Source organism: Otolemur garnettii, unplaced genomic scaffold (assembly GCF_000181295.1).
Source record: "Otolemur garnettii isolate 467f Iridium unplaced genomic scaffold, OtoGar3 scaffold00001, whole genome shotgun sequence".
Taxonomy (NCBI): domain Eukaryota; kingdom Metazoa; phylum Chordata; class Mammalia; order Primates; family Galagidae; genus Otolemur; species Otolemur garnettii.
This window is the reverse complement of record NW_003852396.1, coordinates 13389886-13406483: the sequence shown is the minus strand read 5'-3', so window position 1 is coordinate 13406483 and position 16598 is coordinate 13389886. Positions and strand designations below refer to the sequence as shown.

Here is a 16598-nt window from a genome sequence, read left to right as displayed (position 1 = left end):
CCAGCTCAGGTGTATGTGGCTGGCACCTTAGCTGCTTGAGCCACAGATGCTGAGCCCGAGTGGTTTCTTTTAGGGATCAATATTATTGATTTCCTCCCAATGAGTAATGAACAATATGTAACTAGCTATTGTTGGATCTTTTTGAGTATCTATTTTATGTCAGCTCTGTGCCACTGGGAATGGAGGGATAAGAAGAAGGCACAGACCAGGGACACAGAGCATACAGTTTAGGAGGGAAGCCATACACTTAAGTGTGTGAGAAATGTTTTATCAGATTTGAAAAGATTGCTGTGAGAGCTGGGTAGGCAGAGCAATTCTCTCTTCCTGTTGAAAATAAAAAATGTTCATGGAAGGAGAAAATATTTGAGCTGTACCTTAACAACTGACTATAAGGAGTAGTGAACAAAGAACTTCCTGTGTGCCCATGATGTTCTAAAAATAGTGAAAATGAAGTGGTAAGTGAGGTAAAAGAGGAGTCATTCAGGAGTAACTGAGAAGTATGGAAACATAAGAATAAGGATAATTTTATAAGTTCTTAATTACATACAGTACTTATAGTAATACATTGAAGGATGTCTACTTCATCACGTTTTATGCTTTCTTCTGATAAAGAAAGCATACGTTAAAATTACTAATAATATGTTTCCTCAAGTCTTTGGGAAACTTGTTTTTCTTTGAGTGATGAATACTTTGTATCTAGATGCACTTGAGTTATTTGCAGTTTGCTCAGTTACTGACCTGAAATGACAAATAATCTTGCAATGATGCTTTCTAGACAGGTATGTCATTCTTGGAGGTCACCGAGATGCATGGGTGTTTGGTGGCATTGACCCTCAGAGTGGAGCAGCTGTTGTTCATGAAATCGTGCGGAGCTTTGGAACACTGAAAAAAGAAGGTAATGTAAACAAAGGGCACAATGGCCAGCCACTCTGCAGCTCAGGTTAGTCTTCCGTAAAATGAGTATATAGTTATCAATTCAGCTGTGGTAAAAATGCCAATATAAGCATTAATGTTACCTGTTTAATTGTTTATTTTTGCATTTATTCATATAATATTTATATTATTGATATTTAAATGATATTTAGATAATTTAATAAGATAACAATTAAAGTTAAACGATAATCTGAAATAAAGGAATTATACTGTTATTGATTGGCATCTAAGAAGATGAAGATGGTCTCTTCACTTGGGAGGACACACCAGAATAAACTCATAAATCAAAGCTTCCTGGTGAGAGAACTGTCAACAGAAGTTCCTACGGCTCTTTCAGCCTCACATCTCAGGTTGAGTGTACTGAGTAACTAAGGAGACAGAAGCTCCACTTAAAAAGTGCTGGCCTTAGGGCGGCGACTGTGGCTCAAAGGAGTAGGGTGCCAGCCCCATATGCCAGAGGTGGTGGGTTCAAATCCAGCGCCAGCAAAAAACTGCAAAAAAAAAAATAAGTGCTGGTCTTATTTCCTAATGGGATTCTATCCACGGTTTGTTACCTGTATTTCCATACACCCCAGCCATCATGTGCTCTCACTGAAATTAGGTTTATATACTTGACACCATCATTTTAGTCATTTTAGAATCTTCATATGAAAACCAAAATAAAATTTAGTTCAATGTTTGCTTCTTAAAATAATCGTTACACATCAAGAGCAGAACAACCACTCTCTTTGCTGACCCTGCAAACAAGGTGTCTGGGGGCAATGAAATGTGAAAATATGTTAAGTTTGTATGATACTTATTTTCTTAGAGAAACTGTTTTCACATGTGGAATCTATTTTGAACTCATAGCAACCAGAATGAAATCTACCTAGTTCTGTTCTTATAGATAAATTAACCAAGGTTTAGAGATTAAGACATTCACCCAGGGTTATATAGCTAGTGTGTGGCCCAAGGAAAGAAAAAGGGCTCAATGTCAAATTTGTGGCTACCAGTACATAAAACCATGAAGTCTCTATTTAAAATAAATTGCAAAGGTGCTCTGTTCGCTTCTCCACACAGCTGTCTTATATTTTAAGAAAATAAAATAATGGACTCCTGAATTTACATAGCTCATGAATTAGTGTTTAATGTTACTGCAAAAACTTTTAGGATTTAGAAAGGAAATTCCTGTGGTAAATACAGAACATCACTGCAGCCATTATACAGTATGCCAAAAAAGTAGAATGATGAAGAATATTAATTAATTGGAAACGTGGATAATACTGACAAAAATAAAATATTGGACTCAATAGCTACAGGATATACATTCTTAAGCATACATAAAATGTCTACTAAAATAATAACAAATTACAATTTTTGCAGCACTTACTAAATGCTTTATAAACATTATTTCATTTATTCCTCCCAGTGATCAAGTGCTATTTTTATTTTTCATTCTGTTGTTTCTGGTATGCAAATGAAGAAATAGAAGCATAGTAAATTTGTTTTGTTTTGTTTTTTTTAGAGACAGAGTTTCACTTTATCACCCTCAGTAGAGTGCTGTGGTGTCACAGCTCACAGCAACCTCCAACTCCTGGGCTTAGGTGATTCTCTTGCCTCAGGCTCCTGAGTAGCTGGGATTACAGGCACCTGCCACAATGCCTGGCTATTTTTTTGTTGCAGTTTGTCCATAGCTGGGTTTGAACCCACCACGCTTGGTATATGGGGCCAGCGCCCTACTCACTGAGCCACAGGTGCTGCCCAGAAACTTAGTAAATTTGAATATCTTTCCTTCAGTTACTGTGAGTGAGAGAAATAGCATTTGTTTTGAAAGAGTCTTACTCTACCACCACCCTTGGTAGAGTGCTGAGGCATCCTAGCTCACAGCAACCTCAAACTCTTGGGTTTAAGCGATCCTTTTGCCTCAGCCTCCTAAGTAGCTGGGACTGCAGGCACTGCCACAAAGCCCAGCTATTTTTTTGTTTTTTCTATTTTTAGTAGAGATAGCATCTCACTCTTTCTCAGGCTGGTCTTGAACCCCTGAGCTCAATCCACTAGACTCAACCTCCTAGAGTGCTAGATTTACAGGTGTGAGCCACAGCCACTCAGCCAAGAACCAGGGTTGGAAACAAGATCTTTAACTCTAAGGTCAGTATTTAGAACCTCCGAAGCTCTGCTTGTGACTTCCCTACTGAATTCCGTAGGTTCCAGCAGCAGCAGCAGCAGGAGACATAACCAAGCCCCTTGCTGACTAATTCTGGCAGAGAACTCAGTGAAATCATACAGCCAGCTGACATTGAACAATTGTTCTTTTGAAGCAGAACAGGAAAGAATTCTAAAGGATTTTCTTTGGGTTATATTTGCTCTTAGAACACCAACTCCATCTAGAAAGTTCCTCTTTCATTCTGGGCAGCTGCAGACCACCAGTGACTTCCTGTGCATAGACAATCACTATAATAAACCTATTAGAATATTTATGATATTGTTGGATTTTTACTGTGTTTATCTTTCCCCCTTTTCTATAAAACTGTGGTATTGTGTTTTGGCACATCAGCTTTAAAATCTTACAAGAGGAAATGATGTAATAAAGATTCTCACCACGACTTACTCTTCTAAAACAGCCAGTGAAATGTTTTGTTTTGTTTTGTTTTGTTTTGTTACATTGGAGCTTGGAATGTCTTGACTATATCATGAGTTTTTCTAGCATTCATATATACACATACATATTTTAGGATGGAGGCCTAGAAGAACAATTTTGTTTGCAAGCTGGGATGCAGAAGAATTTGGTCTTCTTGGTTCTACTGAGTGGGCAGAGGTTAGTAGATCATTTTCTACAATATGATTTTTTATAATAATAAAGTAGTTAGGACTTAATTTCATATGATGTAAAAATAAGAAGTAAATCCAGTGAGAAAATATTCAAAGTGTTTTTCTAAACAATCTAAAGCAACCTTTCCTTATTTAAAATGAACAATATAAATCTCTTTGTTTGAACTTTTTAGAACCACTGAATATCAATTATGAAAATGAATTTATCTTTATTTCCTAGGAATTTCTTAATAAATAAGTAGATATACTAGAAAACAAACATCAGACCATGTTTGGTTTTTATCATTATTTTTTTTAGAGGCAAGGTCTGGCTCTGTTACTCAGGCTGGACTGCAATGTATTATTGGATTGCTCAGGCTGGATCATATCTCACTGCAACCTTGAACTCTCAGGTTCAAGCAATCCTCCTGCTTGAGCTTCCCAAGTAGGTGAGACTACAGGCACAGCACCATACCCAGCTAATTTTTTTCATTTTATTTTGTGTATAAATGAGGACTGACTTTGTTGCTCAGATTGGTCTTGAATTCCTGGCCTCTAGAAATCCTCTCACTTCAGCCTCCCAAAATGTTGGTATTACCTGGCCTATGTTGTAATACCTGGCCTATGTTGTAATACCTGGCCTATGATTTCTATCATAATGCCAATATAGCTCCTAAAGCCGACCACATTTGAATACCCCCTGAGCCCATACAGTAAGGTATATTTTCCCATTTATCTTCTTTATATCATAATGACTTACTCTATATTAGTTCATTCTGAAAGTGAGGCAGAAACACAAAATATTTGCTAGGCTGCTTAAAGGGTAATTTTACATGCAAGTATCATTGGCTTTGTGTAATAGAAACATTAGCAATAAAATAAAGCTTATTATTTGTATAATGCAAGGTTATTTATTCCATGAACTTCTAGTCATGCTACAAATATTTCTTGGCTTCTGTTATTCTCCAAGTATTATGTGAAACCCTGCAAACTTCAGTTTTCTTTGGAAAAAATCGTCTTCCAGTAGACCTACTTGAAGCTTTTACAAGAAAAAATTATGCTGGTGTCTGAAAGAGCCTAGATTATTTTGATGGTGTGATTTGTTTCTTTCAAGTTAGTTTATTGACACAGAGTTTCATTTTTTTTCTATTTTCTACCTTACAATCAGAATGCTTACGAAACTGCATGTTTTAGAGCCTCAAACCCTGTGTTGATGTCTCAAAAATGGCTGCTGTACATTTTTTTGTTGGTGATTGTTCTTAATTTATCAACAATCACCACTAGATGGAGACATCCTACAGGAGAACTTGACTTCACTTTCTGGCTACAAAAACATGATTTAACTTCATATACTATTTTTCAACTCCTTAATTTGAGTAGCTCATTCCCCATGAATCAGGCAAGATTCTCTGCTTGAATAATGATATCTTCCTGGGAAAATTGTCACCGAAAAGTTGTTCATGTTTGCTGAAGGAAACTCTTGAAGGATAAACTTAAACAGTATGGTTAAGAAATTAACTCATTTGCCATTTACCATATATCTGCAGACTTAATTGTAAATGTTGGGTCTTTAAAAGTTTTGCTTATTGTTTCTTGCCAGTAACGTTTATTGAAATTCTTTCAAACTAACTCTCTTTTGAGAATCTTTTATGTCAAATTTGTGGTTAACACTGGTCAACTTAATTTAGAAATCTTCATTCAGTAAATGTAGATATGCATTTGAGATTGGGTGCAGCAGGATATGACTGTATGCTTATTATTTTCTTTCTTTTTTTATTACAGGAGAATTCAAAACTCCTTCAAGAGCGTGGTGTGGCCTATATTAATGCTGATTCTTCTATAGAAGGTGAATTATTGGTCTCCTAAAAAATTATGTGATTATGCTAGATGCAGTGGTTTTGTTTATAAATAAATACATTAGCAAGAAATCCATTAATAATATGTGGTTTAAGGAATCTCGTGCTGTTTTCTGAGGCCTCTGACTCAGCAGTATGTAAGCCCCAGTTAAGAGAGGGTCTTTTTGTTTGTGGTTTTTTGCTTTGAACAATAAGAATATTGACTCAGAAAAGAAGCATTCTTTGATTAGCTTCATCTGGCAGATTGCCTTTTACAAGGCATCCATAAAATTCATGTGCAATTTAAAATAATAGTTGACTATATTCATGTTATAAATTAATATGTTATAGATCCAAACAGTTGTATGATTTAGAATGGGGTAGAAATAAAAGCATCATTTAAATTTAACCCCAAGTTTCATCATGATGTCATCCATACAGATTTCAAAAAAAATACTTATTTCCAGTATTTTCCTTTTTATTATGTATTTCTTTTTTTTTTTTTTTTTTGAGACAGTGTCTATGTCAGCCTCGGTAGAGTGCTATGGCATCATAGCTCACAGCAACCTAAAACTCTTAGGCTTAAGTGATTCTCTTGCCTCAGCCTCCCAAGTAAGTGGGACTACAGGCGCCCACCACAATGCCCGGCTATCTTTTGGTTTCAGTTCTCACTGTTGTTTAGCAGGCCTAGGCTGGGCTCGAACCTGCCAGCCTCAGTGTATGTAGCTGGCACTCTGCCCACTGAGCTATGGGTAGCTATGGGTGCCGAGCCTAAAGCATTTCTATTTTTAAGTGTTTTCATCACTTCAACAAATATTTACTGAGCACCTACCTCTCCATGAAATGCACTTTTCCAGGGATTCAGAGGAGTTAGAAGTTAGTAAGGAATAGTCTTTTACTCAAAAGTTCATGGCTCAGTATAGACAAAAAAAATAAATCGGTTTCAGATTATACTATGCAGGGTACTATAAGAGGGATACAGTCATATTTCTCTGGGAGTTCAGAGAAGAATATAATAGCAACTTCAGGAAAGGTTTAAGAAATGGGATGGGCATTTGAGGTAGGCCCTGAAGAATGAATGTCCTTTGAATAAGCAAAGTGTCAAACTAAAGGACATTCCAGGTTGATTTCCAGGAAAATGAAATAGTCCATTGTCACTATGCTCCAGCTCCACTAATCTTTCTATTCCCAGACCATACACAACATTCCAGCCATTGCAACTGCTGTTCTCTATACTCAGATTGCTCTTTAGTATTTTTCTTCCTGTTTGATTCTTACCTTTACCACCTCCTTCAAGGTGTTTCTTTTTCAGGAAAGCCAGATCCTTGTAGCACTCACCATTGTCATTATTAAATAATTTTGTGTCTTATAAACTGCTTCTCTGAGTAGACTATATTCATTAGCAAGGAACAGACAGCATCTTTCATATTCATTCCTGGATTTCTAATATCTTTTTAAATAAGAAATTTGGATGCAAAAAAGGTGAAGGAATAAATGAATGATGGGTGGACTTGGAATATTTTCTTTAGTATTAGTGAATTTGCCCCATCCACGATTGGGACATAGTACCTGGAAAGAGTCAAGACGTTTTCTTCTTTGTCCAAGCATCTGAGCTACATTGTCCCAAAGTTAGTTACTGTGATACATTTCAGTTTCCTTTTCCCCTCTTTTTTGGTTAGTGGCTAAGGAACTGTCCTTTGAGGTCAGACTGCTGGGATCTATTCCTGGTCCTGCCACTTCTTGTTGTGTGACCTCAGGTTGTTCCTCACTATCTATGTCTCAGTTTTCTCAACTCTAAATAGACTTACAAAGAGCACCTCTCTCAGAGGCTCTGGTAAGGGCAAAAGGAGTTCCTATGTGAAGAGAAGTTAGTAAGGAATAGTCTTTTACTCAAAAGTTCATGGCTCAGTATAGACAAAAAAATAAATCGGTTTCAGATTATACTATGCATGGGTACTATAAGAGGGATACAGTCATATTGCTCTGGGAGTTCAGAGAAGAATATAACAGCAACTTCAGGAAAGGCTTAAGAAATGGGATGGGCATTTGAGGTAGGCCCTGAAGAATGAATGTCCTTTGAATAAGCAAAGTGTCAAACTGAAGGACATCATATAAAGTAAATGATAAAAAGCTTTGATTATTATCACTACTGGTACATAAAAACACTTAATCAGATGAAACATATACACCTTTCAGAATAATAACATACATTCTTTATTCCAAACTTATATTCTTTAAATGGAGAACACATATTTCAAACATATATTCTTTAAATGTAGAATAATGTTCTAGTTATTGCTAGGTTTTCAAGATTAGACTTTTCATGTATTTTTTTTAAATATTGGGTTTTGCTAATTATGTCAGTCCCTAGCTTGAAAGGCTTCATTGTGTCCCCATAATATTTAAAGACAAGAACAAAGGACACATAAGGTATAGTATCATTAGGATGTCATTTATGTCACTTTGTTTCATATGTGTATTTAAAATGTTATTAAATGTACATTTCTCAAATGACACAATAAATCATATTCTTTTGAATTTCTTAAGTTAAAATGCAAAATAAATAAAGTAAAACTCCCTACAGAAACCACTCTCAAACTTAATCCTTCCTTGAAAGGTACCACTGGCCTCAGTTTGGGAAGTTTCTATCATGTTGACATTCATTTATGGAATTTAGCTCACACAGAGGACCCATGGTGTAGTCATAAATGCTTTTCATATAAAAAAACGAGTTCATACAATAACTCTGTGATGTAAGCACTTTTGCTATCTCTCTTGTATAGGAAAGGAAACTGAGACTCAGAAGGGTTAAGTTACTTTCCCATGGTTGCTTAAGCTGGTGCAGGGTTGGGCTTAGACTCAAATCAACTTTTACTTTTCTCACCACTATACTCTCTTGTCTCTCACTACTTTATATGGGGTTTCAATATCACATTACAGCGAAGTTGTTCTACAACTTAACCTTATTCATTCAGCCACATATTATGGAACACTTTTTATGTCAATACACATTGATCTATTTCACTTACAAAACCAAAAAACCAAAAACAAAAACCAGCTGAGCACAGTGCATGTTGTGCCACCTGTAGTCCCAGCTGCACATAGTCCCACCTGTAGTCCTACCTGTAGTCCTAGCTACTTAGGAGTTTGATGCAGGAGAATCTTGTGAGCTCAGGAGCTCAAGGTCAGGCTGAGCGTGATATAGTGAGACTATCTCTGAAAATAAAATAAAAAACATCAACAAAATCCAAAACTGCTATGTATTCGGTAGTACAATTTAGGTAACACTTCTCTTACTGGTGGTCAGATTGCTTCAGTTTGTTGTAATAAGTAGCCTTTTATTTATATGCCTTTTCTATATGAAATGAGGGGAGGTAGACAGCTATAAGTGTAATTGTTTGGTCCTGAGAAATGGCCTTTGAATTTGAATAAATGCTACCAAACTACCCTGCTTTCCCAATTTACATTCTTGTAAGCACTTCTGTTTTTAAAATTGCATTGGCTATTTGGTCAGATTTATTCTTCCAGATCAATCTTGGAATTCTTAAATTAACTATTCAAGTTCCATAAACAATTCTGCTGTGGTATCATTATTTTTAAAGCCTGGACTTTTGTAGTTCCCAAATACAGATCTTAAGCTTTGGGATATAAGTTACCTGCCATCCTCTGAGTATACTGCACGCTTTTGCATTTCTGTACATATATACAAACGGTGCCCTTCTCTGTGAATGCCATTTCTTTTTTGGCCTGTTTCCCTCTCTAGAAAACTCAGTTCAAGAGTCTCCCCCACAGCCCTTGGTGAAGTTGTGTTGACTTCTCCTACAATCTGTCCTAGAGTCAGTCACCCCATCCTGTACTCTGTGGCTCCCAAGAGCTCATCAGTCCATGAACTGCTGAGGAATGAGGACTCCTTTTGGGACTAGACAATGAGCTAATATTTACTGGATAGGTGATAAATATTAGGACCGTTATAAGCACTGGAGAAATGGCAGAAAATAAAAGACAGCACCTGCTCCTGTGGGACTTACAGTCTACCTGGAGTGGGGATAATAAAAAGAGAAGTCCTTAGTATGGAGTAATACGGAAAAAAGGAAGCAAAGGTCCAAAGAGGAAGGGAGCAGTTGGCGTGGTGGTTGGAGAGTACTATTTTGGGTAGAGTAGTCAGGGGAAACCTCTCAGAAAATGTGACGTTAAGGCAGAGGAGGAGCGAGTCATGCAGATATAATGCAGACCACTTTCCAGGCTTGAGGAACAGTGTGTGCAAAGACACTGGGGGAGGGAGTATTCTTGAGCAGAGCAGGAGGAAGATTTGAAGAGGTAAGCCGGTGTTGTTTTCTTTATGTGGGCCATGCATGCTGAGGATTATGGGGAGCTGTTGGAGAGTTTTAATTGAATTTAAGTTTTAAAAAGATCATTCTGGCTAGGGAGTCTTTGAATAAAAGAATGAGAGAATGGAGCGAAATACAAAACAATCTGTCCTTTCCTTCTCTTCCAGGAAACTACACTCTGAGAGTTGATTGTACACCACTTATGTACAGTTTGGTATACAATCTAACAAAAGAGGTAAAAATAATTACATATAACTTAAGATCTAAATTCTACAAATGATGTTTTCTTGAGATGCTTCTATCATGTGAAATGATATTGTTTTATGACTCGTTTTTATGTCACAGAATATCCACTCCTTCCAACATCACATTTAATAAATGGTTTAAAACATATTTTACTTCCATTCTCCCTACACCACTGTCACTGTGAGGCAGCCTGGGGGTGGCCTTATGTCCATCTGCATTTTGAAAATGAGGAAACTGAGCTCAAAGAACATCAGCCACTGGAGTCCTACAAATTACCAAGTAGCTGAGGCAAGACTGGTCCTGTGGTTAAAGTTCTTAATTTTAAAACTGGGCTATACTCCTTAACGTAGTGATACCAAGTAATTCAAGACACAAGAAAAGTTAAAAATTCTAATTGAGAAAGAGTATGCGTAAAACTACCAATTGCTGACTTCCGGGGGCAAACCAAATTGAAGCAGAGGCTAAGGGAAATCCTGTAGCTCCCTTCCCAACTTTCTGCCTAGACTGGCTGTCAGCTCAACATTCTTTGTTCAGCTGTAGAAAATACTGAAGTCAGTGGTGGTGCCTAAATTCAGGGAGGATTGACAGGCAGCTCTTCACTTAAATCCTCTTGCCTCAAAAATCCACTAGCCATGGTTCAAAAATTGCTGAGGGTGAAGGAGTTTTTGCACAATAGATTTTTGTTGCTGCTAATAATCTGGAACTGACATGTATTGAACTGGAAAGAAAACAGAACAAACTGTTGTTTATTTAATAAAATTACCAAATGTAATTACCAAGGAAAACACAATTATTTTCCTTCAGATAGGGATTATAAATAAAACCAAAATATCATTAAGCTTTGTTTCCAAAGGATAGAATTTAATCATACACCATATATATTAACTCCTATCGGGTTTTAAAAAATGATGTGAAAATATCAAATCATCTGGCTAAATAAGAGGTTCATTATTTGCATGCAATTTTATCAATTACTATGAAACATAAAATTTATGTATATGAATTTATATTACTATTTATATTACTATTTATGTAATTTAAGATAAATGCTAAGGAAGCTTGGCAGTTACTTTTGTTTACTACTTTTGTTTACCTGTGACAGATACAAAAATGTTATCCTCTAGGTCAGGTTTGAAATTATGCGAAGCTTGAAAATTTTTGTTTTCATTTTATTTTGGAAGAGTAATTTGCAATTATTTCACATTTTGCTGATAAACTGACAATTAGTAATATATATGTTTGTACACTAAATTTGCATTTCTTAGAATAAATAGAATTATACTGTCCCTTATTTGTTACTTGTATTTATAAGTTATGTTGACATAACTTCTGACTCTCCTCCTATTTATACAAATTTAACTTGTCATCCCAAAGACCTGTCTGTTATACCCCTAGCACATTACATTCTACATTTTTGCTTACAATTTCCACTAGCAGAGAGTATGCTACGTGTCTTACTGTTCTGTGTATCCTTGGCATCTGCAAAAGGTCTTAAACAGTGTAAGTCCTCTGTAATTTATTTTGTAACCCAGAGATACTTTATTTATGTGGCATTTGATAGTTCTCTAAAACTTTTTGTTTTAATTTCAGATTAATATAAGGCTACATACAATTAGGTTACATTGTTTGTGTTTGTGAAATAAAATCTAAGTTGCAATTGAGGGCTTTGGCCACGTGTGCCATATATCCGTACATTATACCCAATAGGTAAGAGTGTACCACACCTCCTCTCCCCTCCTACCTCCACTTTCTTGAATTTAAATATGTCTTCCTCTCACGTGGGTGTTTGATTGTTCAACTACTAATTTCATATTAATATTGAGTACATTGGATGCTTGCTTTTCCATTCTTGTGATACTTTACTTAGGAGGATGTTCTCAAAATCCTTCCAGGTTATTTATCCATTTATGGGTTGATGAGCCCTTGGGTTCTTTCCACTACTTTGTGATTATGAATTAAGCTGCTATGAAAATTCGAGTGCAAATGTCCTCATGGTAAAATGATTTTTTTTCTTCTGGGTAGACACCTATTAATGAGGTGGTAGGATCAAATGAAAGGATGGAAGGTCTATTTTTGCCTCTTGGAGGATTCTCCACACTTCTTTCCAAAAGAGCTGTATTGGTTTGCAGTCGCACCAACAGTGTATACAAATTCCCTTCTCTCTGAACCCATATCAAGATCTGCAGCTTTGGTACTTTGTGGTCTAGGCTATTCTGACTGTGGTTAGGTGATACCACTAGGTGGTTTTGACTTGTATTTCTCTGATGATCAGGGATGAGAATTTTTTTCATGTGTTTATTAGCCATTGATCTGTCTTGGGAAAAGGTTCTGTTTGTGTCTCTCCACCAGTGATAAATGGAGTTGTTTGCTCTTTTTTTGTTGATTACTTTGAGTTCTTTGTAGATTCTAGTTATTAGGCCTTTGTCAGATTCATCACATGCAAATACCTTTTTCTTTTCTGAAGGTTGTCTGTTTTCTTTAGTTGTTGCACCCTTAACTGTGCAGAAGTTTTTTACCTGGTTCAGGTCCCATTGAAGCAAAAACAAAGACCATCTGATCCTCTCATCTCAATAGATGCAGAAAAGGCATTCAACAAAATTTAGCATCCTTTTCTGATAAGAACTCTTAAGAAAATAGGCATAGGGTGGTGCCTGTGGCTCAAAGGAGTAGGGCACTGGCCCCATATGCTGGAGGTGGCAGGTTCAAACCCAGCCCCAGCCAAGAACTGCAAAAAAAAAAAAAAAAAAAGAAAAAAGAAAGAAAGACAGAAAAGAAAATAGGCATAAAGGAGACATTTCTTAAACTGGTAGAAGCCATCTGCACCAAATTCACAGCCAACATCATAATGCATGGAGTAAAACTGCACCAAATTTCACAGCCAACATCATAATGCATGGAATGAAAGCATTTCCACTTAGAACTGGAACCAGACAAGGAAGTCCACTATCACCACTACTATATAACATAGTGCTGGAGGTCCTAGCCGGAGCAGTCAGGCAAGAGAAGGATATCAAGGGTAACCAGAAGAGGGAAGAGGAGGTCAGACTCTCTATCTTTGCTGATAATATGATCTTATACTTAGAAAACACCCGGGACTGAATCATGAGACTCTTGGAAGTGATCAAGAATTACAGTAAAGTCTCGGGATATAACATCAATGTCAATAATTCAGTAATCTGCATATGTGCCAACAACAGTCAAGCTAAGAATCAGATCAAAGACAATTCTCTTCACAGTAGCCTCAAAGAAAATGAAGTATTTTGGAATGTACCTAACAAAGGAGGTGAAAGATTTCTACAGAGAGAACTATGAAACCTTAAGAAGGGAAATAGCAAAAAAAGTTAACAAAAGAAAGAATCATGCTCGTGGCTGGGAAGAATCAAGATTGTTAAAATGTCTGTACTACTGAAAGCAATCTACAGATTTAATGTAATCCCCATTAAAGCACCAACATCATACTTTGAAGAACTTGAAAAAATAGTTCTTCATTTCATATGGAACCAGGAAAAAAACCCAAATAGCCAATGCAATTTTAAGAAATAAATAAAACTCTGAAGGCATCACGTTATCAGACTTCAGACTTACTTGTACTGTAAGTTAGAGACCTTGATCTATGAAACAGAATAAGGAACCTAGAGATGAACCCAGCCACACATTTCACCATGTGATCTTCAATAAACCAAACAAAAGCGTACACTGGGGGAAAGAATTCCTATTTAATAAATGGTGCTCTGTAAATTTTTTGAAATTAATTGGTTGGAAAATGGTACATTTTGATTGTATTAGATATAAAATAAAAACATTTTATACCATATATTGATGTAAAAACAACTATGAGATGTTAACTGATTTAGTTTGCTAAAAATTTTGGTACAATAACTAATGCTATTATTATAGAATTCAATAATAGCTTTTTATCTGTCAAACATTTTTCAATACATAACATAATTATAAGAAGTTAGTTTAAAAAGATATTAATTGCATCATATTGTCTTATGTATTATGCAGTGACTTTGGAAACTTTACTGCCAAGAAGCAGTGTTAAAATAATGCTGTATCTTAACCAGCTTGCTGCTTCCTATTTTCTTGTTTATAAAAGGAGGAGAAATACATGGTTTTGAGAATAGTCACCTTGAACTCAGAAACATACACAAAAAAATCTTTCAGCATGACCATTCTTATAAAACAAAGACTTGGTCCTAATTTAGTGTAGCCTTTTTCTATGCACTTCATGCATTTCCTTTTATAATGTAGAGATGCATCTATACATAAGAACATCAGCATTGTTGCATATTATCAGGAATTCATTATTATAATTCCTTATGACTGCTAACATATGGATTTTATCCCTTGTGTTATTAAACTATAGGTTATCTATTTACTTCCTGGTTAATGAACATTTTGGTTTTAATACGTCTAGTTTATAAATACTCTTTCTTTTTTCTTCTAATTTGTATAGCTGAAAAGCCCTGATGAAGGCTTTGAAGACAAATCTCTTTATGAAAGCTGGAGTGAAAAAAGTTCTTCCCCCGAATTCGGCGGCATGCCTAGGTAAACAAACAAAACAAAACGTTCTACTGAATTCAGTGTGGTATTATTTTGAAAAGTAAAAAGATACTTTATTTTAATAATTAACTTAAAAAATTAACTTTCAAAATACCCTAAAATCTGACAAAGGAAAAGCATCCTTAGAGTCACAAATAAAATCCAATAGGCCCTATGTAAGTTGACCACCTAAGGAACTGTAATAAACTGGTCAACATAAGCAGGTGGTCAAAATAAGGAACTAGCCCAACTCTACTAATAACATACAGGTGGTGCACATCTGGTCTATGAAAATTAGGTCAACTTAAGGAGGTGATCAACTATGGAAGTTCTATTGTATTACCATATGTTGTGAAGTTCAATCTAGACAATCAAAAAATGATTATCTTTAAATAGGTAACATATACACACAGTACACTAAAGAAAAAAGTTATGCAGGTGAAATATCCCTTTTCTGAAATGCATAGCACTGGAAATGTTTCAGATTTTAGATTTTTGCAATATTGGCATTATATTTACTGGTTGAGCACCCTTAATCTAAATCTGAAATTTGAAATGCATCAATCAGCATTTACTTTTGCATTATGTTGGTGTCCAAACACTTTCAAATTTTGGAGCTTTTCAGATTAAGGATACTCAACCTGTGATGGAAATAATGGTGAAAAGTAATTCCCTTCATATTTGTGTCCTGTCATTGCTCTGTCATTATTCTTTCTTCTGATCATATACTTAACACATATTTAGTTTATGCTAATAAAAATGTAAGCATCATTTTGGCATTGGTTTTATCTTTGCAAGCAAGGGAAAAGAAATAAATATCTCAATGGTCTGAAATTATAGATATCAATAAAACACATAATTTCAATTATCAGGGCATAATTTATGTCTGAATCACCTGAAAAAAGTGTTGCTTCTTTTCATTTTGTCATGTATAACAAATAAATAAATAGGATGAAGTAATTTTAAAAAATGTTTTCCAACTTCAGAAATCATTAAAAAAAATGTGATTTGGGGAGGCACCTGTGGCTCAAAGGAGTAGGGCATCAGCCCCATATGCCAGAGGTGGCGGGTTCAAACCCAGCCCTGGCCAAAAACTGCAAAAAAAAAAAAAAAAAAAAAGTGATTTAACCTGGAAGGAGGTGGAACATATTCTTCTTAGTAAAGCATCACAAGAGTACAGAAGCAAGAATACAATGTACTCAATTTAATATGAAGGCAGTAGATGAGCTAATACAAGGGTATGAGGGAGTAGGGAGAGGGAAGGAGGGAGGGGGACTAGGGTCATGCTGTATGGCATATCTCTTGGGAATAGGACACATTATAAGAGGGACTTTATCTAACAAATGCAGTGTAACTTAATTCTTTGTACCCTCAATGAATCCCAAACCAAAAAAAAAAAAAAAAAACCAAAAATGTGATTTAGTCACCCCTATACCAAATAGTCTCATAAAAGTAGACTTTTTTATGATCAGAATTAAATTCTTTTCATTTTTTGCTGCATGTCTAAGACTATCCATTTGAAATCTGTATTTACAATACTAAGAATGGAGTTTAATTTAATTGCCCTTTAATGTAATTTGATGAAGAAATTGCTCTGAAATAATTCTGTTGTTTCACCTCTAAAAGGATTAGCAAATTAGGATCTGGTAATGATTTTGAAGTGTTCTTCCAAAGACTTGGAATTGCATCAGGCAGAGCACGATATACTAAAAATTGGGTAAGTCTATCATACATTCTTCAAGATTACTTATGAATATATTTTAGCCAATAATTAAGTCTCCAAATAAGTGACTCGAGCATTTAGGGGAAAGGGGAACATGGAGGAGAGCAGACGGGAGAAGTCTCAGTGGTTGATGTCCTGAGCTCTATATTCACCTGTCAGTTGGCATCAATCTTTGGGTCTGCAAACTTAAACTTCTTTGTA

At 35.8% G+C, this 16598-nt stretch overlaps 1 protein-coding gene across 1 annotated transcript in view; it reads left to right on the top strand.

Moving 5' to 3' along the window:
• The window catches only part of FOLH1B (folate hydrolase 1B), a 61391-nt gene that overhangs the window by 35231 nt on the left and 9562 nt on the right, over positions 1–16598 (top strand). Inside the window, exons 10-15 of the mRNA XM_003780832.3 lie at positions 776–895; positions 3645–3727; positions 5503–5566; positions 10051–10118; positions 14589–14680; positions 16301–16391. Coding sequence (XP_003780880.1) covers positions 776–895; positions 3645–3727; positions 5503–5566; positions 10051–10118; positions 14589–14680; positions 16301–16391 — 518 coding nt within the window. The remainder of the gene's footprint in view (positions 1–775; positions 896–3644; positions 3728–5502; positions 5567–10050; positions 10119–14588; positions 14681–16300; positions 16392–16598) is intronic.